Genomic DNA, 25,466 nt, shown 5'->3' on the forward strand with positions numbered 1-25,466 from the left:
GTATAAACAATGCTGCCTCTGTTAAATGTTGCATTTTGCCTATACAGCTGCATCAACCTTGAGACCTCAGCCGTCCCTCTTATCACCTGGTCAGAGGCTGCAAAGTCTCATGAAGAGACCGCGAAAAAGCAAAGAAGACATTCTGCAAGAAGTGATGCGGCAATCTATTAAAGAGAATGAGAGAGCACAGGACTGGAGGGAGAGAGAAAGTAGGATCCGCCAGGAAAACGCAGCGCACCGGCAGCAAAGCACTGATAGGCTCATAAGCATCTTGGAGTGCCAAGCAGATGCTATCTAGGAGCTGGTAGCCATGCAGAAAGAGGAGCAGTACCGCAAACTCCCCCCTTCTCCTGGCCCTTGTCCCAAAACTCTTTCCGTTGTGCCCCACTGTCACCTCCAACCCACTTCCCCCAACTTCCGTGTTCTTCACGCCACCCGCTGCCTCCAACACCAGTATCTTCACCACCCAGCCCTGAAAACCACGACCCTTACCCTCTGCACTCAACCCCCATCACCATGCAGGATAGCTGTCCTGAAGTGCAGCACTCACTGCACAGCACACCAGACAGGACATAAGCGAATCTGTGATTGTGCTGTTCCCCACTCTACCCCCTTGTTTCTTTTCAATAAATGGATTCTTTGGCTTTGAAAACATTCTTTATTACTGCATAAAGTAAAAGACTCCTTAGCCCAGGAAATAAACAGGCACTGCAAGTCTGCTTGTCTGCTAAGCAGACACTGATTCCTAAAGATTGGAACTACTGTACTTCACTCCCGTGCAGGGCACCAGATATCACTGCTGGTTTTCAGCCTCAAATTGCTCCTTCAAGACATCCCTAATCCTTGCAGCCCCGTGCTGGGCCCCTGTAATAGCCCTGCTCTCTGGCTGTGCAAATTCAGCCTCCAGGTGTTGAACCTCGGAGGTCCATGCCTCAGTGAAGCTTTCACCCTTCCCTTCACAAATATTATGGAGGGCACAGCACGCGGATATAACCGCGGGGATGCTGTTTTCGGCCAAGTCCAGCTTCCCATACAGAGATTGCCAGCGGCCCTTTAAACGGCTAAAGGCACACTCCACCGTCATTCGGCACCGGCTCAACCTGTAGTTGAACCGTTCCTTGCTGCTCTCAAGGATCCCTGTGTAGGGTTTCATGAGCCTCTGCATTAACGGGTAAGCGGGATTTCCAAGGATCACAATGGGCATTTCAACTTCCCCTACCGTGATCTTCCGCTCTGGGAAAAAAGTCCCGGCCTGCATCTTCCTGAACAGCCAAGTGTTCCGAAAGATGCGTCATGCACTTTTCCGGGCCAGCCTGTGTTAATGTCAATGAAACGCCCACGGTGATCCACAAGCGCCTGGAGAACCATAGAGAAATACCCCTTCTGATTAACATTCTCGGATCCTAGGTGGGGTGGTGCCAGAATAGGAATGTGCCTCCCATCTATCGCCCCTCAACAGTTAGGGAACCCCATTTGTGCAAAGCCATCCACTATTTCCTGCACGTTACCCAGAGTCATGGTTTTTCAGGGCAGCTCTCAATCTCGCATCCTTGCGCTGCAGGGTGGGGGCGAGCTCCTCACACAGTCCCATAAAAGTGGCTTTTCTCATCCGAAAGTTCTGCAGCCACTGCTCATCATTCCAGATTTCCACAACAATGTGATCCCACCACTCGGTGCTTGTTTCCTGAGCCTAAAAGCGGCGTTCCACAGTGCTGAGCATGTCCGTGAATGCCACAAGCAATTTTGTGTCGTACGCGTTACGTGTCTCGATAGCATCGTCGGACTTCTCACCCTCACTCTCACTGTCACTTTGGATTTTAAGGAATAGTTCGACAGCCAAATGTGACAGAGCCGGCCCTGCTCACCAGCATAAGTTTTTTGCCGCCCCATACAAAAAAGAAGAGTCCCGCCCCCCCTGCGAGCGCCACGCCGCACCGCCGTACCCCCCCAGTGCTGCTGAAATCCCCGCCGCCACCTGAATCCCCGCCCCCCAGAACGCCACGCCGCCCGAAGCCACGTCCCCTCCGAGCACCGCGCCAGCCCCCGCCCCCCCAGCGCCGCGTCGTGCTAACCCCCGCCCCTCCTCTGAGCGCCAGCCCCCGCCCCCCCAGTGCCGCGCCAACTCCCGCCCCTCCTCTGAGCGCCAGCCCCCCCCAGTGCCGCGCCATACCAACTCCCGCCCCTCCTCTGAGTGCCAGCCCCCGCCCCCCAGCGCCGCGCCAACCCCCGCCCCTCCTCCGAGCGCCAGCCTCCGCCCCCCAGCGCCGCGCCAACTCCCACCCCCCCTCCAAGCGCCCGGCCAGTGCCACGCCGCACCAGCCCCCGCCCAATAAATAAATGAATAAAAACCTGAGCGCTGCCCCGGCCCAAGGTGCCACCCCAAGCACGAGCTTGGTCGGCTGGTGCCTGGAACTGGCCCTGCTGGCGAGACTTGTCAGCATACGCCTCAGCAGTTTGGACTCCATTTCCTGCAGACAGATCGCGCTGCACAGAAACCGTTGAAAGATGGCGCCAAAGGTGGACGGAAACAAAGGGATTTCTGGGATGCGAAGTGATGCATCACGGGGCATTGGGACAGGACCCAGAATCCCCCACACCCATGCCCCCTTCCCACAACCCATGGCCCCAGTATGGGAAAAGGTGCTCTGTGGGATAGCTGCCCATAATGCACCACTCTCAATAGCGCTGCAATTGCCGCAAATGTGGCCACGACAGTGCGCTGGGCAGCTGTCAGTGTGGACAGACTACAGTGCTCTCCCTACTCAGCTGCACGAAGTCAGGTTTAACTCACAGCGCTGTACATCTGCAAGTGTAGCCAAGGCCTTAAGAGTGTGACTGAGCTGCACGGACTCATTCCTCCCTCAGGGGACACAGGTGCGCAGAGCTATTTTTCTTTAATCACTCTCATAAATTAAAATGTGTTCCTTTGCATTAAAATAATTAAATTAAGTTACGCCCTGTATCTTTTATTACCGGATAACATCTTTGAACCTATGGCTCACCATCTTACTATCAGCTGCAAGGTATTTTTCAGGGTATGCTTAACCCATTCTGCCATTGTACTGAATCTGAAAAGCGTCATAGGCGGAGAAATCCCCTGACAGCAGTTAGTGCTAGTGTGAACTTTTTATCATTGTACCCATTCGGAATAATGTTTTCCAGGCATCTTTTGAGCTCCACCTGCCCCACACCAAGATGAAATGTACCGAGTATGGGTGGGGCATACTTGATACTTACCAAGGGCTTGAATTTGTGTTTAAGTGGATTGTTGAACTCTGATGTGGTTCTAAAGCCGATTGATTGCGGGTGAAGGAGTGATGCCATTGAGTCTGGAACAGATTGGTAAAGAGCAAGCACAGCCTCTGCCATCCCTACCCTGAGGATATTTTCCTGCTCTTTTCAGGACAGGCTGCTACTTGCAGCGGTGCTATAATGTACTTGTCTGGGATAGGAGTGTGTGCATTGGGAACAGGGTTCGTGTGCGCTTTAGATTGGGAATGGTTCTCCTTTCTTTGTTGTGGTTTGGCTCCTGATTGTTGAACTCATGGATTTGGCAACCCTTCCTCTTGCTAGGTGAAGCATCAGCCCAGACTTTTTTCTGCTCTGGTTCAGTTCTCAAAGAGGTTGAGTGACAGATCCACACTATTTCCCTTTGGTATCTGCACTGCTTGTGCTCTCCTTGCCCTTTGTGGAAGCAGTGAGATGATTAATGTATTGTACCAAGTTGTTTCTGCCTCCAATGTTTATCACAGACAAGTAGCATTCTTTTGTTAGATAATGACAGATCCAGCACTCCTGTCAAGGTGTGTAGATATCACCCAGCACTGCACCCAGTTCCCTCAGAACATCCCTTTTGGTGCTTTCAGGAGGACAGAAGTGCTTTGATTTGTATCTTCCAGAAATTTTTTTCTACAGACCAGCATTTAAAACAATGCACAGCCCCTGAAAGATGAGGTTGGAGGACCTTGGTAAGCTCTGCAGCAACCCTACTAGAGTCCTACAGTATGGTATTTATAATCTGTGTAGGGAAGGTTGTTGCAATACAGGCTTCTAGAGGGTCCCTACCAGGCATTTAATGGTGCACGGTTTCAAAACTGGCTGTGCTGCAACCCTCATCTGCCCCCTTCATCTCCAAAACCTAGAAAGATTAAAGAAGGGTCACCAGTGCATAAATGAGTAACTTTGTGTAGCCAGAGGGGAGAAGCAGAATTTAAGTCTGCTATTTCACCAACCATATTTATTCTCCCCCCCACGGAGCTGCCTGCACCCAGATTGTCCCATACAGAATTCTCTCACCCCACACCTGGATCCCCCCACACTGAGCCCCTCCACACTTGGATTTTGCCTGGTTGAGCCTGCCTGCCCCACACCTGGCGTGCCTGGTGCAGAGGGGCAGGGCCCCAGGATTTTTCTGGGGCAGGCCCAGGCCTAGTGCTGTGTCTGGTTCGAGTGCAGCCTCACCACTGAGTCCGTGTCCTGGGAGTGAGGAGGCTGCAGGGTGATCCTCCACCTTCGTACAGCCAGTGGCCTGTGCTTTCCACTGCTATGCTGGAGCCTCTGCATTTATTTATTGAAAAATAAAAGGCACAACATTTTTAATTTTTTTCTGCAGAATTTTTAATTTTTTGGCACAATGCCCTCAGAAGTAATACTTAACAGAATGAGAACCTCTGCTTGTCTCTCTCTACGCAGCGAGAACAAGTGCTAATAGCCAGGCAAGGATGTACACTAATAGCCTGGCCTGGCTCTGGGCTTTGCAAGCCCCTTGTATTTTAATCTCTCTCTTTCTCTTTTGTTTGTAGCTCAGAGACATGTCCTCACGTACATGGAGGATGCAGTGAGCCAGCTGCTGGAGAACAGAGAAGATATTAGTCAGTATGGCATTGCCAGATTCTTCACTGAATAGTAAGTACATCAGGAGTCTGCCAATAGGACCACCCTGAGGGAGGCTCTTGGAAGCAAGCAGGGTACATGGAGAATGGAACTGGATACATGCTGATTATGTTGTGGCAGTGAATGTTGGAGTTGAGTAGGTTAGCCAAGGGCTGCCTGAGCATGTTTCAGAGACGTGCTTATTCAGGACAATGGGTCAAATTCAGACCTGATTTAAAAGCGGGGCAACTCCATTGGCTTCACCAGTTGTGCTTGCTTATTCTGAGGCTGAATTTGGCCCAGATAGGACTTCTGTTCTCTGTTTTACTACTGTATCTGGGTCATCAAATAATATCTATCTTTGATAGCAATTTATTTTTTAATTCATGCTCTCGTTCACAGACAGGGAAAAAGGGGAAGTCTCTAGTTGTACCAGCAATACACTCTTTCCCATTGAAGACTGTAGTGGGCCTGGGCAGATGTTCTGAAAGAAAATGGACTGGGACAGAGAGAGGAAGGTTGCATTTTAATATCTTGAGACTGACTCTTGCTGAGCTGCCAAGCCAGGTCTCCAGGCCCTCTTCTTTTTCATAATCCCAAACAGAGGAAATGGGATATGGGACATATTTCAAGACCTCTGTGTATAGTAGCTCTCTTTAGTAGATGAGTCTATGGTAAAAGGACTGGTTCCCTGTGGTACCTCATCCCTCTGATTCCCATCAGTGTCCTTGCTCTGGTACCAGCTGTCCTCCTCTCTCTCTGAATTATCCATTGTGCTGTTCAGTCTTGTCCCAGCTGTTCTTTTAGTTTTGTGTCTGTGATGGAGTACACAAACCCCACTCTGGGCAGCCAGGGGTTAAGGAACTAATCTGGACTCAGACAGTCCTGGCCTGCCACATATGTAGGAAATGCTCCAACTGGAGTTGGAGTTAACAGGCAGGGGAGCAGCTCATTTGGTGGCAGACCATGGAAGAGAGCAGACCTGCAACCCCAGCACAGGAGAGCTGATGGAAAGGCAGAATCTCTCCTGAAGACAACTGCCAAAAGGTCCCTCCTGAGGGATGGGAGACCTGCTAGAGAGACAGCCTGAGAGGGAAGCATTCCCCCCCCCCCCTCATATGGACTCAGTTTTGTTAATTCCCCTTTACTTTGTTTGGACTACCCCAGAAGGGAAATCCCTAGGCCTGAGCTGGCCCAGGAGGGTGGGCCATACTTCAGAAGGAGGCAATTGCTGCCCAAGAGAGGAAGAGAGCTACCATGGTACATGCAGCTTTCAGTAGGTGCCTTGTGGTGAGAGGATGCTCTTCATGACACCAAAACCCAGACGGTGACTTTGGGACAGTTGCAGGGAGTGTGATAGGAAGTGGCCCAGGGAGGGCAGCCTTAATCAGCCCCTGGCTGTCAGATCACTGATAGCCCTCAAAGGGCTGTGGGTTGGAGCCTCGTGGAGTGGGAGGGCTACTAACATCCCCCCTGCAGGTCATGGGCCTAAGCCCTGACCACTAGGCAAAGCTACCAACCAACTTCCAAGCAAGGACTGTCACAGTCTGGTTCTTGTAAAGCTCCCTTTATTTGCTTGGTATGCTGTTGCCTGGCTCTTCCAGACCCAATAACTATTATATATGGCTCAGCATAGCCACAATGGTGATGATCACTGATCTCAAGTGACCCCAAAAACCCAGATTAGTAGGAAGAAGGTGAGGGGCTGCACCAAAATCTCTGCATTTGTGGAACATGCACTTTTCAAACGTAACAGCTTTATTCTGTAGAGAACCTTTAGTATAAACTGTCTCGGAACATACATCCCACAGCAACACAATACAAATGTGGGTTTGGTTCATTGGGATGCCTCCTTGTAGTATAGGCTGATGTGTTCTGGTGGTATAGATGACTGCTAACTGTGTTATGATTGGCTAGACAGCAGTTACGAGCTTCCCTGTTTTGGCCAAGATAGTGTCAATTCAGAAACCTCATCCAAAATCACATAATTGATTTGGACAGTAATGCTCCTCTGTCTCAGACATAGTCTGATACCAGATGCCTCAGATAGAAATGTAAAATACTGCATAGTGGATTATTATAAAATAACCTGCCTGTAGGGTAAATTTCTTTCTAACCCATAACAGCTTGTAGTTGATTTATGCGCTGAAGCATATGGATTTATATCACTTTATAAAATTATCTTTCTTAACATAACTGTGAATGGTCTCCTTATCCATGTAGCTGTCCAGCCCTTTTATGGAATTATATTTACTTATAGCTTCACTGATATATAATGGCAATGAGTTCTGCAGGTAGATTATACACTCACTGCAGTCATCCTACTAGTAACTACTGTATTTATAAAGCACCCTACCAAGGTGGCCTGCATCTAAAAACAATATACAATTCAATAAAAACATAGGTGATCCTTAAAAGTCCAGCCTCTTAAAAATTGAAGTAAAACTAACTGAGATGTAGCAAAATGCAAGACTTAAAGGGGACAACGAGATATACATGGAAGATATAAACATGGAATCAGCATGACACATACTAAAGACACATAGAAAAGAAGATTTCAAGATGTTTTTGAAAGTATTGTGAGGAAGAGAATAAGAAATGTCTGGAGGAGTGATTTACAGCCTCAGTTAATGTCTGGTTTCTTGCTGACCTGAAGATGTTATGGTGGAATCCCTAAAAGACAGCTGGTACCAGAGTACAGACATTCTTCATGGTGAAGTTCAACAAGGACGTCTAGTATGTGTCTTTGTCCTCCCATTCTGGGTTTTAACAAACAAGTGGTGCCAGCCTCTCCTCCCTCTTCCAAAGACAGTACGTTTGGGGTTTAAAAATCAGGCAAAATTAATGCAAATGCAATTCCAGGGGGCATTGCAAGTTCTGGCATTGTGCTCAGTAGTGTAGAGAATAAAGAAGACATGAACCCGGAATTCAAGTTGTCTGTCTTGATTCTAAAATGGAAAAATAATTTTTATCTTATTTGTGTATTGTGATGTTTCTTAGAAGTTGATTTCTCCAAGGGAGGGAGAAAGAGAAATTAAAATCCATTGTTAGGTTCTGTCATTGGATTCAAACTAGTACATAGTGGGAGGTGATGGGGGAACCTTGGCTTCCTTTGACAGGAGCTCCAGCATCTCCTTCATTTGTGGTGAGTCTTTAGTGGCCAGTTGAAGGCCTCTTACTTGCATATTGACTGACAGAAAGCAAAGAAAATTTGAGCCATTGGCCTTTTTGCTGGGGGTGTGGCTAGGTTGTGCCTAGATGTCTGAAGGACACTTTTTCCCCATTTTTTTTCTTTCTCCAGGCCTAACCCTGATTTTGAATTTTGATTTGGTGAAAGGGGTTAACACTTCCACCCTCTCCCCCCCCGGGTTTAACCCTAAAAATAGTCCCTCTGTATGAACAGCCAGTGTCAAGAATACAAGGTGCCTATAACAAGATCATGGGTACTTCTGTGTCATGAACAAGTTGCTGTGATGGAAGTATGGTGCTTCCTGTGGATACCCAAGGTTGTGAGGCACTTCACCACCACCTGCCCTTAGCGTGAAGAAGCCTTGTCTGTGCCTGCCATCTGTCTGCTCCCTGACTTTATTGGTACCTGGCAACACAAGCACTTCCCTCCATGCCTCTGCAGGTCCCACTTTCTCTTTACTGGTTAGCAATAGGCACACTCCAATCCCCGAGTCCTCTGAATGTCCCCCTGCAGTGTCCAGACACTGATCACTGGACACACACACAGTTACCAGATCTGCTGATCCCAAAGGAACAATACACCACAGCTTACCAGTTACACCATAGAACACAGCTCCAATTAACACACAGCCCTTAGATTGGTTTATAGAGAGAAGTATAAATTTAAGAAAGAACAAAGATTCAAATGACAGAAAGCAAGAATATTGGAAACAAAAGATTATGTATAAAATGAAATCACAGCGTGCATACTAGAGGCTAATCTTAACTATCAAGACACCTCTTGTCTAATTAAGTTTAGCTCACCCCAAAGTGTCTTCAGCCAAGCCGGCTGTGATCTTTTTTCATGATGCAAACACAATGTCAGTTCACTTCCTAGGTGGAGGACCTCAGGTGTCTCCATGCCTTCTCCTGGTATATCAGACTACTTCTTGGATCTTAGTCATGAATTGGACATCCTCCTGCTGTGTATTCCTTCCTTCCTGTAGATTTTGTAATCTCCTCTTCACAATCTTGATTAGCTGGTGATTCCATATGCAAATAGATTTCCATTGTAAGACACACAATGGTCAGCCAGGGAGATAAGTGCGTCCTATCCCTTGTCTGAACAGAATCTGTTTATCACCTTTTGGTGACTTGTCTTACATACTTTAAGAACACGGTTTGTAGACTCTGTGTGTGTGTGTGTGTGTGTGTGTGTGTGTGTGTGTGTGTACACACACACACAAATCCTTACATATTATCTGTACATACATTTCACAATGGTTATGATAATCCATGTGACACGGGCTTTCAGTAGAGACCTTACGTGACCCTCTTTGGCAAACTAATATGTAGCTACCAGACCCAGGAGATCCCTGTAACCCTTCTGCATGCCTGTGCCCTCTGTCAGTTGGCATCAGGCGGTCCTTGGATCACAAGTAATCTCCTGCTAAGAGGGGATTGCATGAGTGGATCTATGTCATAAGGTTATTGGGACAAATTTAAGGTTCAGCCTGTGCAAATGATATAGGTAGGAGACACCGTACTGTGACTGATGCATATGGCTTTCTGTGAAAAGTGATGTTCAGATTGTTAACCTTCCTCATCAACTCTGAATAAGTTCCCTTAATAAGCAAGGACTTGAAGGAAGAGAGTGTGAGCAAAACAATGACCTTCGCCTATCAACCAGACTTCTGTTTTATCAGGGTTGAGAGGGAGGAGGCTATGACACATCCAGCTGGCATTATCCAGGCACTCTTCCAGAGCAGATTTGGTTTGCATCTCCTTTCAAGTTCACTCCTCGGGGCCCTTTTAAACTTCTTTTGGTCACCAGTAACTTAAAAATTGAATGACGATGAAAGAGACCCTCCCTATCTCTTTGAAACTGTTCTTAGAACGTTTCTCTGCAGTATTTCTTCATGTTGGATCCTGCTGCCCAGACCCTCTCATCTCCTCCCATTCTGCTCTTGTCCCACCCTTGCCTACGGTACTCTTTTGGTTCTTGGTATTTTCAAACAAATATGATTTGTGCCTGTAAATGTGAAGCCACTGTAGAACATGAGTATTTGCCAGCGTGTGCAGCTCTGAAAGATCAAGATGCCCTGAGCTGAGTTCATGTTTCCTTGATACTCCTGAAAAGGGGGTATGAAATACCAGAGGGCTTTTGTGTTCATGTTGAATTCTCCATAGAGCTGTTGACTGTTTCCATAGGACAGGAAGAAGTTATCAGATGCTGCTGTCCCTTTCTCTCTGGTAATTAAAGTAGAACTTGCCATTGCTAGCAAGCCATATTCAGTGCTCCAGTATCGGAATAAAAATAGGCTAAGAAGTAATTCTGATAGTTGTGAAAGCTCTCAATGTGGGATATATGAAATGTGGGAGATTGTGCGAGCAGCGGCACCGAGGCAGCAAACAGGGCGGCTAACAGGGGAGTTTGAGAGGGAGTTTGCAGGGGGAGGTAAAGGGGGAGGCAGGAGGGCACGGGCCGTGGTGTGTGCTCTGTGTCCCCAGGTGCTGTGGGCACAGACTGCAGCAGCCATGAGCCCAGCAGCAGCAGCAGACAGAATGCAGATGGCTGCATGTGGAAGCTGTGGTATGTATATAGTCCTAGCAGGAGACCAGGAACAAAGGTATGTGTGTATGAAGTGTCGCCTTATAGTGTTGCTGGAGGAAAAGATTAAGGGGCTGGAGATGCAGGTAGAGACCCTGGTGGAGTTTAGGCGGGGGTTTGAGCAGCTGATGGAGGATAGGCAAGGCGGGGCTGAAGGGGAAGGCTCTAGGGTGCAGAAGGAGGCAGTAGTAGATGACCGCGAGAGGGGAATGGAAGGGGGAGAACAAGGGAAGTGGAAGCATGTGACTGTGAGAAGCAGGCCAAGGAAAAGGAGGACCAGTGAGGGGGGAATAGAACTCAGGAATAGGTTTGAGTGTTTGGATAACAAGGTAGAGGGGCAGCAGGTGGTGACTGAAGCTGGGAGGGTGAGGAAGAAGAGAAGAGCGGCTAGCCCGAGAGAGAGGGGGAGGAGTTGATGGAGACAGCACCAATTATGGGCCACCAGAGGATAGAGGAAGGCATAAGGGGGAGCATAAGAGAAGATAGGAACAGACACAGGTCAGGACTAGAGGGATCAGAGACTAGATTACTAGATCGCACTGTTGCCAGGCGACGGCAGGTGTATGTAATTGGAGACTCTTTACTGAGGAGATTGGACAGGCCTGTGACCAGGGCGGACCCGGAGAACAGAAGGGTGTGCTGTCTACCGGGCGCAAAGATACGCGATGTGGACCTGCGGTTGAAAAGGATCCTAAAAGGAGCAGGTAAGAACCCCTTGATAATCCTTCATGTAGGAACAAATGACACGGCTAGGTTCTCGTTAGAGAGAATCAAGGGAGATTATGCCAGGCTGGGGAAGACTCTCAAGGAGATAGAGGCTCAGGTTATCTTTAGTGGGATTCTGCCTGTTCCGAGGGAAGGGCAGCAAAGGGCTGATAGGATTGTGGGGATAAATAGTTGGCTAAGGGAGTGGTGCTATAAGGAGGGCTTTGGGATGTATGGCCACTGGGAGGCTTTCGGGGACAGACACCTGTTCTCGCGGGATGGGCTTCACCTGAGTAGGGAAGGAAATAGACTTCTGGGAGGGAGGCTGGCTCATCTTATCAAAAGAGCTTTAAACTAGGAAGTTTGGGGAGATGGTTGGGAGATGCACAGTTAATCTCCACGCCAGTTTCCAGTACTGAAAAGCTGAGTGTAATAAGAGGAGACATAGCCGGGGAGATGAGATTGGACATAGGAAGGACAGGGGGGACGGACACAAAGAGGCCCGCAACATACAGTGCTACTAATGGGAGACAGGCTAAACGACATACATTAGGGTGTTTGTACACCAATGCGAGAAGCCTAGGTAATAAAATGGAGGAATTGGAGCTCTTGATCCGAGAATTGAAACCAGATATCGTAGGAATAACTGAAACGTGGTGGAATGGCAGTCACGACTGGAATGCAGGTATGGAGGGGTATGCGCTGTTTAGGAAAGACCGGGATAAAGGTAAAGGTGGGGGGGTGGCATTGTATGTCAATAGTGAAATAAGCTGTAAAGAAATAATAGTGGATGTAATAGATAACACGGAGTCCGTCTGGGCGATACTCAAGCTGGGTAAAAGGACTACTAGAGCCTCTCCGGGGATAGTGCTTGGGGTGTGCTATAGTCCGCCGGGATCGACCCAGGATATGGATAAGGAACTATTTAATGTATTAAGGGAAGTAAATACTAATAGAAACTGTGTAATTATGGGGGACTTTAACTTCCCGGATATAGATTGGGGAACAAACGCTAGTAGCAATAATAGGGCTCAGATGTTCCTAGATGTGCTTGCTGATCAATTCCTTTATCAAGTGGTAGCTGAGCCGACGAGGGGGGAGGCCATTTTAGATTTGATTCTGGTAAGTAGTGAGGACTTTGTTGAGGAAGTGGTAGTGGGGGACAACTTGGGCTCCAGTGATCATGAGCTAATTCGGTTTAAACTAAATGGAAGGAGTACCAGAATTAAGTCAAAGACTACGGTTTATAATTTTAAAAAGGCCAATTTTAACAAATTAAGGGGACTGGTAAGGGAAGTGGATTGGGCAAACGTATTAAGGGATCTAAAGGCAGAAGAAGCCTGGGATTACTTTAAGTTAAAGATGCATGAGCTGTCGGAGGCCTGTATCCCCAAAAAGGGAAAAAGATTACTAAGCAAGAGATTTAGACCGAGCTGGATGAGCGACCGACTGAAAGGGGCGATTAGGAAAAAACAGAAAGCGTACAAAGAGTGGAAGAGGGGAGGGATCAGTAAGGAAACTTATCTTAGTGAAGTCAGAGAATGTAGAGATAGAATGAGAAAGGCCATGTAGAGTTGGACTTAGCAAGGGGAATTAAAAGAATAGCAAGAGGTTTTACAGCCATATAAATAGGAAGAAAGCAAAGAAAGAAGAAGTGGGACCGCTGAAGACTATAGCCGGAGAGGAGATTAAAGATAATCTAGGCATGGCGCAATATCTCAATGAATATTTTGCATCGGTGTTTAATGAGGCCAATGAAGGTATTAGGGATACTAGCACCGTTACAGAGGGGCATACAGGATGGGGGATTACCGCATCCGAGGTAGAAACAAAACTAGAACGCCTTAATGGGACTAAGTCGGGTGGACCGGACGATCTTCATCCGAGAATATTGAAGGAATTGGCGCGGGAAATAGCAGGCCCATTAGCGATTATATTTAATGAATCTGTAAACTCGGGGGTGGTCCCGTTAGACTGGAGAATAGCCAATGTGGTTCCTATTTTCAAGAAAGGGAAAAAAAGTGACCCAGGTAACTATAGTTAGTTTAACATCAGTAGTGTGCAAGGTGCTGGAGAAGATTCTGAAAGAGAAACTAGTTGAGGACCTTGAGGTTAATGGCAAATGCGATAAATTACAGCATGGTTTTACGAAGGGCAGATCGTGCCAAACGAATCTGATCTCCTTCTTTGAGAAAGTAACGGACTTATTAGATAAGGGAAATGCGGTGGACCTAATATACCTGGATTTCAGTAAAGCGTTTGATACAGTACCCCACGAGGAATTATTGGTTAAAATGAAAAACATGGGGATCGATATGAAAATCCAGAGGTGGATAAGGAATTGGTTAATGGGGAGAATGCAGCAGGTCGTATTAAAGGGTGAATTGTCGGGTTGGAGGGAGGTTACTAGTGGAGTGCCTCAAGGTTCGGTTTTGGGACCCATTTTATTTAATCTATTTATAACTGACCTCGGGACCAATTGCAAGAGTGGGCTGATAAAGTTTGCGGATGATACGAAGGTGGGAGGAGTTGCAAACTCGGAGGAGGATAGGGATATTCTGCAGGGAGACTTGAATGAGCTTGTGAATTGGAGTATCAGAAATAGGATGAAATTTAATAGTGAAAAGTGTAAGGTGATGCACTTGGGGATGAATAATAACAATTTTAGTTACAAGATGGGGACACATTGGTTAGAAGTAACGGAAGAGGAGAAGGACCTACGGGTCCTTGTGGACCGCAGGATGACTATGAGTCGACAATGTGACGTGGCGGTGAAAAAAGCCAATGCGGTCTTGGGATGTATTAGGCGAGGTATATCTAGTAGGGATAGGGAGGTCCTGCTTCCGTTGTATAAGGCGCTGGTGAGACCTCATTTGGAGTACTGTGTGCAGTTCTGGTCTCCCATGTTTAAAAAAGATGAACTCAAACTGGAACGGGTGCAGAGAAGGGCGACTAAGATGATCAGAGGAATGGAAAACCTGTCGTATGAAAAGAGATTAGAGGAGCTTGGGTTGTTTAGTCTGACAAAGCGAAGGCTGAGGGGAGATATGATTGCTATCTTCAAATATATCAGAGGGGTTAATACAAGGGAGGGAGAGGAATTATTCCAGCTTAGTACTAATGTGGACACGAGAACGAATGGATATAAACTGGCCGGGGGGAAGTTCAGGCTTGAAATTAGACGAAGGTTTCTGACCGTCAGAGGGGTGAAATATTGGAACGGCCTTCCGAGGGAAACGGTGGGGGCGACGGACCTGTCTGGTTTTAAGATTAAGTTGGATAAGTTTATGGAGGGAATGGTTTAATGGTAAAACATAGTAGCCAAGGAAAACCAAGCAATGGTACATGAATAGCATAATGGCCAGCAAGGGTCAGGCTAGAGACTCTTGCCTATATGCTCGGGGTATTACTGATCGCCATATTTGGGGTCGGGAAGGAATTTTCCTCCAGGGTAGATTGGCTGAGCCTCTGGAGGTTTTTCGCCTTCCTCCGCAGCATGGGGCAGGGATCACTAGCAGGAGGGTCTCAGCCGATTGAAGTCACTAAAACACAGGATTGGGGACTTCAACGGCAGAGTCCAGGGAAGGGTCTTGCGGCCTGCAGCATGCAGGGGGTCAGACCAGATGATCATAATGGTCCCTTCTGACCTTAAAGTCTATGAGTCTATGAGTAAGTGGAGAATAATTGATCAGAAGGAGAGACCAAGATTTCAGCAGTGTAGGGAGCTGCCTATCATGGGAAAATAACTTATTGTGGTTCCCCAATCTCACTTGCTTCCCCTGCCCTCTTGAATCCCCCATGGAGCTAAGGTCAGGTTGTGCCCAGTGGTTTACGCTGAATGTATGTCTACCTTGAAATTGGGAGGTGTGTTCGCCGCATGTGTAAACATACCCAAGCTCACTTAGATCTATCTAGACTACAGCTAGCTTGAGCAACAATAGTGGAGTTGAGGCAGCACAAGTGGGGGGCATGGGCTAGCCATGCCTCCCAGGATCCTGAGTAGATACTCAAGTGAGCGCCGCCTGTACTGCCCCCTGCTATTCTTACGCAAGCTAGCTTTGAACTACATCAAAGCTAGTTCAGATATATCTATACGTGCTACAGTCACACTCCCAATTGCAGAGTAGACCGTCCCTTACGTGCTAGAGCTCTGCCAAGCGGGTCAGTTTGATAAGGAACTCCAATATCTTTGAGCATAAATAGAATTTGTGCCAATCTGAAAGACTTGTTTTTCCCTCCATTATTATCCTCCCTTCCAATGAACCTCCTATTGCTGTAACTTCCTCTAGGTGAGGGGATTGGCAAACACTCCCTTTGAAACGTGTGCACACTATTTAAGGTGAGATGGGAGGACTCATGTGTGGCTTTCTGGCCCCTTTTTCCCACTCCTCTTAGCCTTCCCTACTTTAGCATGGAGAGTGAGAGACAAAGCCAGGGTTTTGTAAGACCAGCAGGGTCAGTCTGGAGAAGCAATGGTATGTGTGTTAAGTGCCTGGGTACTGTGTTCTCCAGTTTGTAAATACTAGAGGAAAAGAATCAAGTGAGTGTGGTGAGGAGGAATGAGAGATACAGGATTACGTTTCCGAGCCAGAAGTTCCCAAACTTTTTTGAGTGTGCACCACATCTTAGAGTGTGCACCATCCTCTCATTTGCCATGGCACAGCTCCTAACCATCCCCTTCATGATCACATAACATCTTTGTGCCATTTACAGAAACTGCTTATGTGAGCAACTAATATCAGGAAAGCATTTAATATGTTTTTAGCATGTTTCCTTCCCTAGTCTCATTTGTCCCAATCATATGGACATCTGCTTTCAGTCTTGAGAGTTCCCTGAGGCTCCTGTTCTAACACACTATTGGCTATTACAGGAATAGGGCTCAGTTCATCCTTTTGCAAATTAATCGACCTGTCTCTCATAGATTTAAGAGCACAGCTCTTCGTCTCTCATGATCAGCCCTGATTTTACTGATCTTCTGAGAGGCTACTGATATTTATTCATTAAAAATCCCAGAAATCTCTTTGATTTTGAATCTCCATGAAATGCAGACTTCCCTGAAACCTTCCATGCAATTAGGCTAATGCTATTTTACTTCAACAAGCTTGACTTCTATTCATATTAAAGGGACTTTTTCCTTCTATACATTATTGATCATGTCGTTTCTTGATCTCGACTTTCCCTTGACATTTAAGGCACTGCAACGAGGGGAAAGAAGCTCCCTCAACACATCAGATACATACAACCTACCTATTTGCTGACATCTCTTTATATATTGCTTTCTTGCCCATCTCTGGCTCCACCAGTGATGCCAGTGTTGATTGCTTATGTTTTCTCTTCTCCCACAAATGGCTTTCTGCTTTCTTCCATGCTGTTCCATGCATGAAATTAACTGAACTAATATATAAGAACACTGCATTCTTCCTCTTCAGATGCCTCCTCATAACCCACTTTTGTTGTGTTGCCAACAAGAAATTAGCCATAAATTGAGTGGCAGATGGGGTCAGCTGACTTAATTTATTTATAAAAGGAAAAAAGAAAAGCGCTTTCAGCTGACTTGGAACCATGAGTCTGGGCATGTCATTAACCTATATAACCATGTGTTCTTATAACTGTCACTGTCATCTTTCCTCCCCCTTCCATCACTGATGTCTTCTGGCTTGTTTGAGATTAGATTGTAAACTCTTCAGGGCAATGACTATGCCTTCCTCTGTGCTTTAAAGGACCTAGCATGATGGGGCACCAATCCTGGTGAGGGCTTGTGTGTGCTACTGTAGTACAAATAATTAAAAACAATGGTGGTGGTGGGAAATCTTCAGGGCACTGATGATCCACTTTGGGTGGGAAAGAGAAACCCTCAGAGCTGAAGAACCGGATTGCTGTCATAATTAAAACTATTTAGTTAGATTGGAAGCATTGTTTTAAATTTTGGTTCACATTTTCAGGAGTTGATGAGGCTCTTGAATTTCTCCCACATGATCTATGCCAGGGAGCCCCAAAGCAAATACGCCCAGTTTTTCCTTCTCTCTCTCTCTCTCTCTCTCTCTCAAATATAATCTCTTCAACTATTGCAAAGACGACAATATTCACTCAGCGCCTCAAACACCCACCAGATCCCTGCATCTCGTCTGCTCTAGTGAAGAAATGACAGGGTTATGACACGCGGACTGCCTGGCTGCAGTGAGCCATGTGACAGATGTGAAACTACTGCTGTCAGCAACCTGGCTGTGAAACAAGCCTTTTGGCTAGAAATCTCCACTGGGATTGTGTGCTGCTGATTCTTGACAGGTTAGCTGTGTTAGCTGTGGTTCGCTGCTCCCTAAGGGCACCGCTGGCTGGCAGGAATCTGCCACTTCTTCACTCCAGTTATCGGTGGAAAGAGGCTGATACATTCGCATGAAGACAGGCAGTTCTGCTGTGTTTAAGGTGTCAGAGTAAGGGTGGATCTTGCAGCACATGTGAATAAGCCACTCAGAAAGAGAGGATCTAATCCAGCCCTTTGAAAATCTTGCCACAGAGTATGGTAGAGAAGGGGTTGCAGACTTCTGCAATGTACTCGTATTACTTCCAACGGTTCCAATGGAGAGAATACTTGCAGTGGAATGGGAAGGTCACTATATCTTTGTCTTGCTTAAAGATGGGGGAAAGTTATTTGCTTCCTTCAGAAACTGAATTTCAATTCACCACCTGTGCTTTTTGAAAACATTTTTCCCAGTGAAGGTTTATACAAATGTTCATGGAAATGGATTTGGGGAATTAGGGTTCATAGCTCAGATTCACTTTGTGACTAAACTAAACTAGTTTCAGGCAGAAGAAGTGGATTTGCCATCTGAATGGAGACGCATATGCTATAGGATAGTTTGATAGCAGCAGCAGCAGCAACTTGCACATCCCACATACAGGGTGATGGAACCCTCATTTCACTTTAGTGTTGCTTCCTCCTTAGCAGCCGTCCCAATAAGTACTGGTCTATTAAACTAGGCAAATACACTGTCCTTTTCTTTGGCAGATTGCTTATGTTCATGGGACTAACACCCAGCAATTTTCCTGTACAGATTTTATGTTCTCCAAAATATGTTTACAAAATATTGGAAAACGGGGCTGCTACTTCCCACTTACTTGCAGATTTTATACGTGAACAAACATCCAGATGAATCCAGCTATGTGTAATCAAATAAATCAAAAAAGAGAAATTATTCCGACTTGTTGATTGGGAGTGCTAGATTGTCAAGTCTCATTGTCCAAAAGCTAAAGTTAGTACTCCAGATCTGTCTGTGACCCCTCATTTACTAACTTGTGTTTTCTATGTAAAGATAACTGCTGAAAGGTGTGCGCACATGCGCTCTGTCTCCCATGTTGTTTTTCTGCTGAGAGAGACTCTCACTGCAAATAAACCTTCTTTTATGCGTGCATTTATTTCATCATCTGCATTATTTGTGGAATCACATCCAGTATGTGAGGCCTGCTACTGGTATCATGTAACTGTACAGGCTGCTGTGGTTTGGGTGTTTAGGGACTATACCTGCTGAGTGATGGGGGGGATGCCAGATACCCATTGGAAAGGAAAGCAGTATCCAGAAAGGAGAAACTCTATCTGGTGCTGTTACCTTGCAGCTAGTTCTTGGCTGAACAAAGGCAGGGGAAGAAAACCCTGAACCAAATTTGCTGCAACTCAGCTCTGCCCTCCAGCATTTCCTGCATCTGTGCTGTTTCCAGATGACTCCAAGCCTTTGGGCCTCATCAGTACCACAGAAGGGGATGTTCTGGTCCTAACACAAACCTCTACCTCCCTATTGTTTTCTGCCTAGGTGTACATGCCAAAAGTTTGGATACAATGGTTGCCTTCTTCAAACTTGTTTGTTGGAATGTGAGAACAATATGCACTAGTATATCAAATGATCTAGAGGAGTTCAGTGACTTAGGAAGTCTGCCATTATTGACAGAGAGCTGGAGAAGCTGACATCAATGTAACTGCTCTCTGACACAGGCTCCCCACACAAGATGCATTACACCTTTTTCCGGTGTGAAAAGGGCAAACAAGACCAATGAGCATTGGTTAGGTTCTGCAGTCAAAAATGTATTAGGACGGGTGGTTGAATGTCCTCATGCGACATCAGAACATATCCTATCACAAGAATATCTACCACGGGTGGCTTTGCCATAATCATCAGTACATATGCCTCAAAGTTCTTCCATAGCTGAAGAAAAGGACTTGTTCTGTCAGCAACGCGAAAGGGTCATCAATAAGCTAGCACTGAGAAAGTGACTCCATCTATGAGGAGACCTCAGCAATAGAGCCAACTCAGATTGGCCACCAAGGAGTAGGAAAAATGAATGAAAAGGGACACAGACTCCTGGAGATATGCACCCACCTAAGACTGTGCATTACAAACATCTGCTTCCAAGGTGGTCATCACCAGAAAGTCTTGGAGGCACCCCAAATGTGGACGCAGGCACCAACTGTATTTAATTGTCACCTGTAGGAAAAAAAAACTACAGAATGTTCTACATACTCTGTTTTCACAGTGCAGGCTGTGATGCAGACCATGTGCTTATATGCTGCAAATAAGCCTTTCACTATGGAAATTCTATCATATCAAAACTGTTGCCTATGCATTAACGGCAACAACACAAAAGACCAAGGAAGGTCTCTCCAATTCATTATGAATCTCTGGAAAGCTGTGTCATTGATTTGTCTCTCCCCATTGAATGCAGATGCATCATGGAACACGCACAGAATGAATATCTACATACTGCAACTTTTGCTCTTGGTAGAAGCTCTATACAAGATAGACTGGTTTGCAGCATACTCTGAAGAAATGCTTGCAGGTGTTGGTGGAGATATGCTGTGATTTTGCTTCACACATGAACCCTTCTCCTGATACGTGTGGTAACTGCAGATTGGCTAAGAGTGCATTGTCACACACATCAAGTCAATGTGCTCAATCATACTGGCTCAAACATCCATTGAGAATGGAGATCTAAGAGGTATGTACGATGAAATCAAGAAAGAAATAGGTCCTTCAGTCAAGAAGGCTGTCCCACTCAAGTCACTTAATGGAGACATCATCATTGAAGAAGCAAACAGACGCAACATTGTGTGGAACACTATTGCAAACTCTATTCATGTGAAAGCACTGCTTCAGAAACAGTGGTAAATGCGAGTCCTAGTGCTCCTGACTGTTGAAGAACTTGATATAGAACTATTTATAAATGAGCTTGAAAAGGCACCTGTCTCCCAAGCACTGGGAAAGGCTACAGGAAAAGATGGAATTCCAGCTAAAGTACTGAAACAAAGGAGGACAGGTTGTGCTTAACCATCTGCGTAATGTCTTGCTTGCTTGCTGAAGTGAAGGACGGGTACCAGAAGATATGAGGATGTCAGCAGCATAACGTATAAGAACAGAGACGATCAGAGTGATTGCAACATCTACAGAGAAATCTCCATCCTTAATGTTCCTCCTGGTAAGGTATTTGCATGGATCGCTCAGCAAGAACTTGCAGTCTTTTGAGAATGCGTATTTCCAAAGAGTCAGTGTTGCTTCTGTGCTGGTAGATCAACGATCGACATAGTCTCTGCACTTAGTCAACTTCAAGAAAAGTGTAAAGAATAAGGAAAACTTCTCTACATGGCCTTCATAGATCTTATAAAGGTTTTGACCTAGTCATTAGGAAGGTCCTTTTTCCACTTCCTAGAGAGAATCGGTTGCCCCCAAGTCTTCCTCAGTCTGATTCGATCCTTCAGTGATGGCATGAAGGCTACAGTCCAGTATGATAGTGATCAGTCTGACAGCTTTGAAATCTACAGTGGTGTCCAACAGGGATGTGTTTTGGCACAAAAACACTTCAATGTAGTCTTCTCTCTATTGCTTTGTCATGCTTTCTCAAGTAGCACCGAGGGTGTACATCTCCATACAAGATCATGCATGTTCTGTTTATGTGGTCACTTCTCTGTAGTGACTTATTTCAGAGTTTGATGCAGTCAAACATTTCATAGACTAATACCTTGTCTTCTCTTTTTAGCTTTAAATTGGATATTTGTTTCATTACTGTCTTTGTGACTATCCTAGTGGTCCTCAAGATCTGTGTATTGGAGGGTTCTTTCTCTGTCTTGCAATTCTGACTGTAAAGCTCTTCTTTCCTTCAATTTGTGATGTTGGAGAAGTGAAGGAGCTCTTGGGCCATAGATGGTGAACAGCAGCTATCTCAGTTGTCCTCCCTCCACTGAAGAAGTATAGTGAGGAATTCCATCATAATGCAAAGCAAAAAAGACATTGAGGTCATTGCTCAGCAGCATACCTCCATGCTGGCAGCTCACTCTGGGAAGCCATTTATCTCTGTTCATCTTCTGTACTAATGGAATGAAAGAAAAATAGGATGACCAGTCAGCAAGTGTGAAAAATTGGGACAGTGGATGGGGGAAGGGGGGTAATAGGTGCCTATATAAAACAAAGCCCTGAATATTGTGACTGTCCCTATAAACTGGGACATCTGGTCACCCTGTAGAAAAACCAAGTGGCAAAAAGGTAAATAGATACACATCTTTAACCAGACGTGGTGAGAATATTTTACAGCTTTTGACACACAATTTGTACTACTGTGTGTAAAGCAATAATCTTCACACATACTACAACCTAAACTTAACTAATAGGACATTATGTCTTAAGATCAAAAACTGTACTCAAATCCTTCCAGTATATTACAGCCAACCTTGACTGTGATCTTCCATTCATGAAACAAGCCCAGTGACCGGTTACTTCCTAAGTGAAAGATACAAGGTTGACCCTTTGCAGCCCCTGACATATCAATGCAATCCTTTGATTTTTCCTTACTCATAAACTGGACACCTTCCTGCTGTGTTCTTTCCTGTAGATTTTGCAGTCTCTTGTTAATTTCTTAATCTTGATTAGCTCGTGGTTTAGCATTCAGATAGGTATCCATTGTGAAGTACACAATACTCAGTTGCATGTAACCAAACAGATAAGTGTCTCCTGTCTGTGTGAAAGGAACATGTTTTGTCACCTTCTGGTGACCTGCTTTAACTCTCAGACCTTGAGAACGTAATTTCCAGTAGAGGTATATAACTCCCTTAAATATTATCCTTACATGCATTTCACAATGGTTATAATGACCAGTGTGTCACTGGCTCTCAGTAGACTTCACATGCCACCTTTTAGTGAATTATTCATAAAACTGATCCAGGGGTCCCTGTAAATCTGTATGTATCCCTGTGCTGTCTGCCAGTTGGCATCAAGAGGTTCCTGGGTCACAGTCGCTCACATGCTGTATGGAGCGGATTCTCTGCAGTTGTCTGTATGTATGCTCTGAAGGACTTCGCCATTAAGCCACCAAAGGTATATTCAAATCCGCAGCACTACATATGAAAAAGTAGGAGCAATAGGTAATTTGATAGTTTTTTTTTTTTTTTTTTTAATCATGTGTTTAGGATGGCTTTTGCGTGATTCTTTAGAACATGTTTGATTGTTTTCTGGGAGGGAGACATTGTGGAACACATTGACAGGGTTTTTCTTTCTCTCCATAAAAAAGATTGTTGTCCAGAGCTGTGTGAGACCGTTGTTGAATACCTCATGGCTCCTGCATTGGCCTATACGTTCCCCTGTCTGGGGCCAGAGTAGAATTTTTTTTCCAAATTTGAAGTGCATCAAGACAAGGGATTCATGAATTAATGCACCCTAAAAAATAGATGTGTTCACCAGAGTCCAAGAAATCTACCATTTTGTTGCCAAGATATAGCCAGAAAGCAGAAAAGAGAGAACTTGGTTTCCTGGGCTTTTCTAGATGGAAATTTACTGTTCAGTACCAAAGGTTAATTCATTCAGTTTTGAAAGTTTTATATTTTGAAATAACATCATGGTGGCATTTTACTGATGGTGAACTATTTTTGGCTCACTGGGAATTTCACAGGCTAGGTGAAAGAACAGCAGGAGATGCTATGCAGGGAGGAGGAGTTTGTTCCCTGGGTCACCTGACTGAAGGGAAGCAGAAAGCCATTCTGTAATGTCTATTTTTCTTTAATAGACATTTTTATGGCGTTCACCATTATAGTTTGAGTGCATTGCAAACAAATCCTCTTAACTCCCTGCAAGGCCAGGAAGTCTCCTCTTCATTTTATAGATGATGAAACTGAGGTACAAAGGCTATGACTTGTCTAAAGTTGTGCAACAACTCTGGCCTTGGCTACACTTGCAGATGTACAGTGCTGTGGGTTAAACCTGACTTTGTGCAGCTGAGTAGGGAAAGCACTGTAGTCTGTCCACACTGACAACTGCCCAGCGCACTGTCGTGGCCACATTTGCGGCAATTGCAGCGCTATTGGGAGCGGTGCATTATGGGCAGCTATCCCACAGAGCACCTTTTCCCATTCTGGCGCCATGGGTTGTGGGAAGGGGGCATGGGTGCGGGGGATTCTGGGTCCTGTCCCAATGCCCCGTGATGCATCACTTCGCATCCCAGAAATCCCTTTCTTTCCATCCACCTTTGACGCTATCGTTCAACGGTTTCTGTGCAGCGCGATCTGAAATGGAGTCCAAACTGCTGAGTCGTATGCTGACGAGTCTCGCCAGCACATCACGTTTGGCTGTCGAACTATTCCTTAAGATCCAAAGTGAGGGTGAGGAGTCCGATGATGCTATCGAGCCGCGTAACACGTACGACACGAAATTGCTTGTGGCATTCACGGACATGCTCAGCACCGTGGAACGCCACTTTTGGGCTCGGGAAACAAGCACTGAGTGGTGGGATCACATCGTCATGGAAGTCTGGGATGACGAGCAGTGGCTGCAGAACTTTCGGATGAGAAAAGCCACTTTCATGGGACTGTGTGAGGAGCTCGCCCACTCTGCGGCGCAAGGACACGAGATTGAGAGTTGCTCTGCCAGTGGAGAAGTGGGTGGCTATTGCAATCTGGAAGCTGGCAACTCCAGACAGCTACTGGTCAGTTGCAAACCAGTTTGGAGTGGGAAAGTCGACCGTTGGAATCGTGTTGATGCAAGTTTGCAAGGCCATTAATCGCATCCTATTCAGAAGAACCGTGACTCTGGGTAACGTGCAGGAAATAGTGATGGCTTTGCACAAATGGGGTTCCCTAACTGTGGAGGGGCGATAGATGGGAGGCACATTCCTATCCTGGCACCATCCCACCTAGGATCCGAGAACGTTAATCAGAAGGGGTATTTCTCTATGGTTCTCCAGGCGCTTGTGGATCACCGTGGGCGTTTCATTGACATTAACACAGGCTGACCTGGAAAGGTACATGACGCACGCATCTTTTGGAACACTTGGCTGTTCAGGAAGATGCAGGCCGGGACTTTTTTCCCAGAGCGGAAGATCACGGTAGGGGAAGTTGAAATGCCCATTGTGATCCTTGGAAATCCCACTTACCCGTTAATGCCGTGGCTCATGAAACCCTACACAGGGAGCCTTGGCAGCAGCAAGGAACGGTTCAACTACAGGCTGAGCCGGTGCCGAATGACTGTGGAGTGTGCCTTTAGCCGTTTAAAGGGCCGCTGGCGATCACTGTATGGGAAGCTGGACTTGGCCGAAAACAGCATCCCCGCGGTTATATCCGCGTGCTGTGCCCTCCATAATATTTGTGAAGGGAAGGGTGAAAGCTTCACTGAGGCATGGACCTCCGAGGTTCAACACCTGGAGGCTGAATTTGCAAAGCCAGAGAGCAGGGCTATTACAGGGGCCCAGCACGGGGCTGCAAGGATTAGGGATGTCTTGAGGGAGCAATTTGAGGCTGAAAACCAGCAGTGATATCTGATGCCCTGCACGGGAGTGAAGTACAGTAGTTCCAATCTTTAGGAATCAGTGTCTGCTTAGCAGACAAGCAGACTTGCAGAGCCTGTTTATTGCCCGGGCTAAGGAGTCTTTTACTTTATGCAATAATAAAGAATGTTTTCAAAGCCAAAGAATCCATTTATTGAAAAGAAACAAGGGGGTGGAGTGGGGAACAGCACAATCACAGATTCGCTTATGTCCTGTCTGGTGTGCTGTGCAGTGAGTGCTGCACTTCAGGACAGCTATCCTGCATGGTGATGGGGGTTGAGTGCAGAGGATAAGGGTCGTGGTTTTCAGGGCTGGGTGGTGA

At 46.1% G+C, this 25,466-nt stretch overlaps 1 protein-coding gene across 4 annotated transcripts in view; it reads left to right on the forward strand.

Annotated features, from left to right (window-relative positions):
• The window catches only part of CSTPP1 (centriolar satellite-associated tubulin polyglutamylase complex regulator 1), a 157,984-nt gene that overhangs the window by 20,703 nt on the left and 111,815 nt on the right, over positions 1-25,466 (forward strand). For all 4 annotated transcript variants that reach the window (XM_054028297.1, XM_054028298.1, XM_054028296.1 and 1 more), the window contains exon 2: positions 4,803-4,905. In XM_054028297.1, the coding sequence (XP_053884272.1) occupies positions 4,878-4,905 (28 nt within the window). In that variant the 5' untranslated portion in view covers positions 4,803-4,877. The remainder of the gene's footprint in view (positions 1-4,802; positions 4,906-25,466) is intronic.

Source organism: Malaclemys terrapin, chromosome 4, assembly GCF_027887155.1.
Source record: "Malaclemys terrapin pileata isolate rMalTer1 chromosome 4, rMalTer1.hap1, whole genome shotgun sequence".
Classification (NCBI taxonomy): domain Eukaryota; kingdom Metazoa; phylum Chordata; order Testudines; family Emydidae; genus Malaclemys; species Malaclemys terrapin.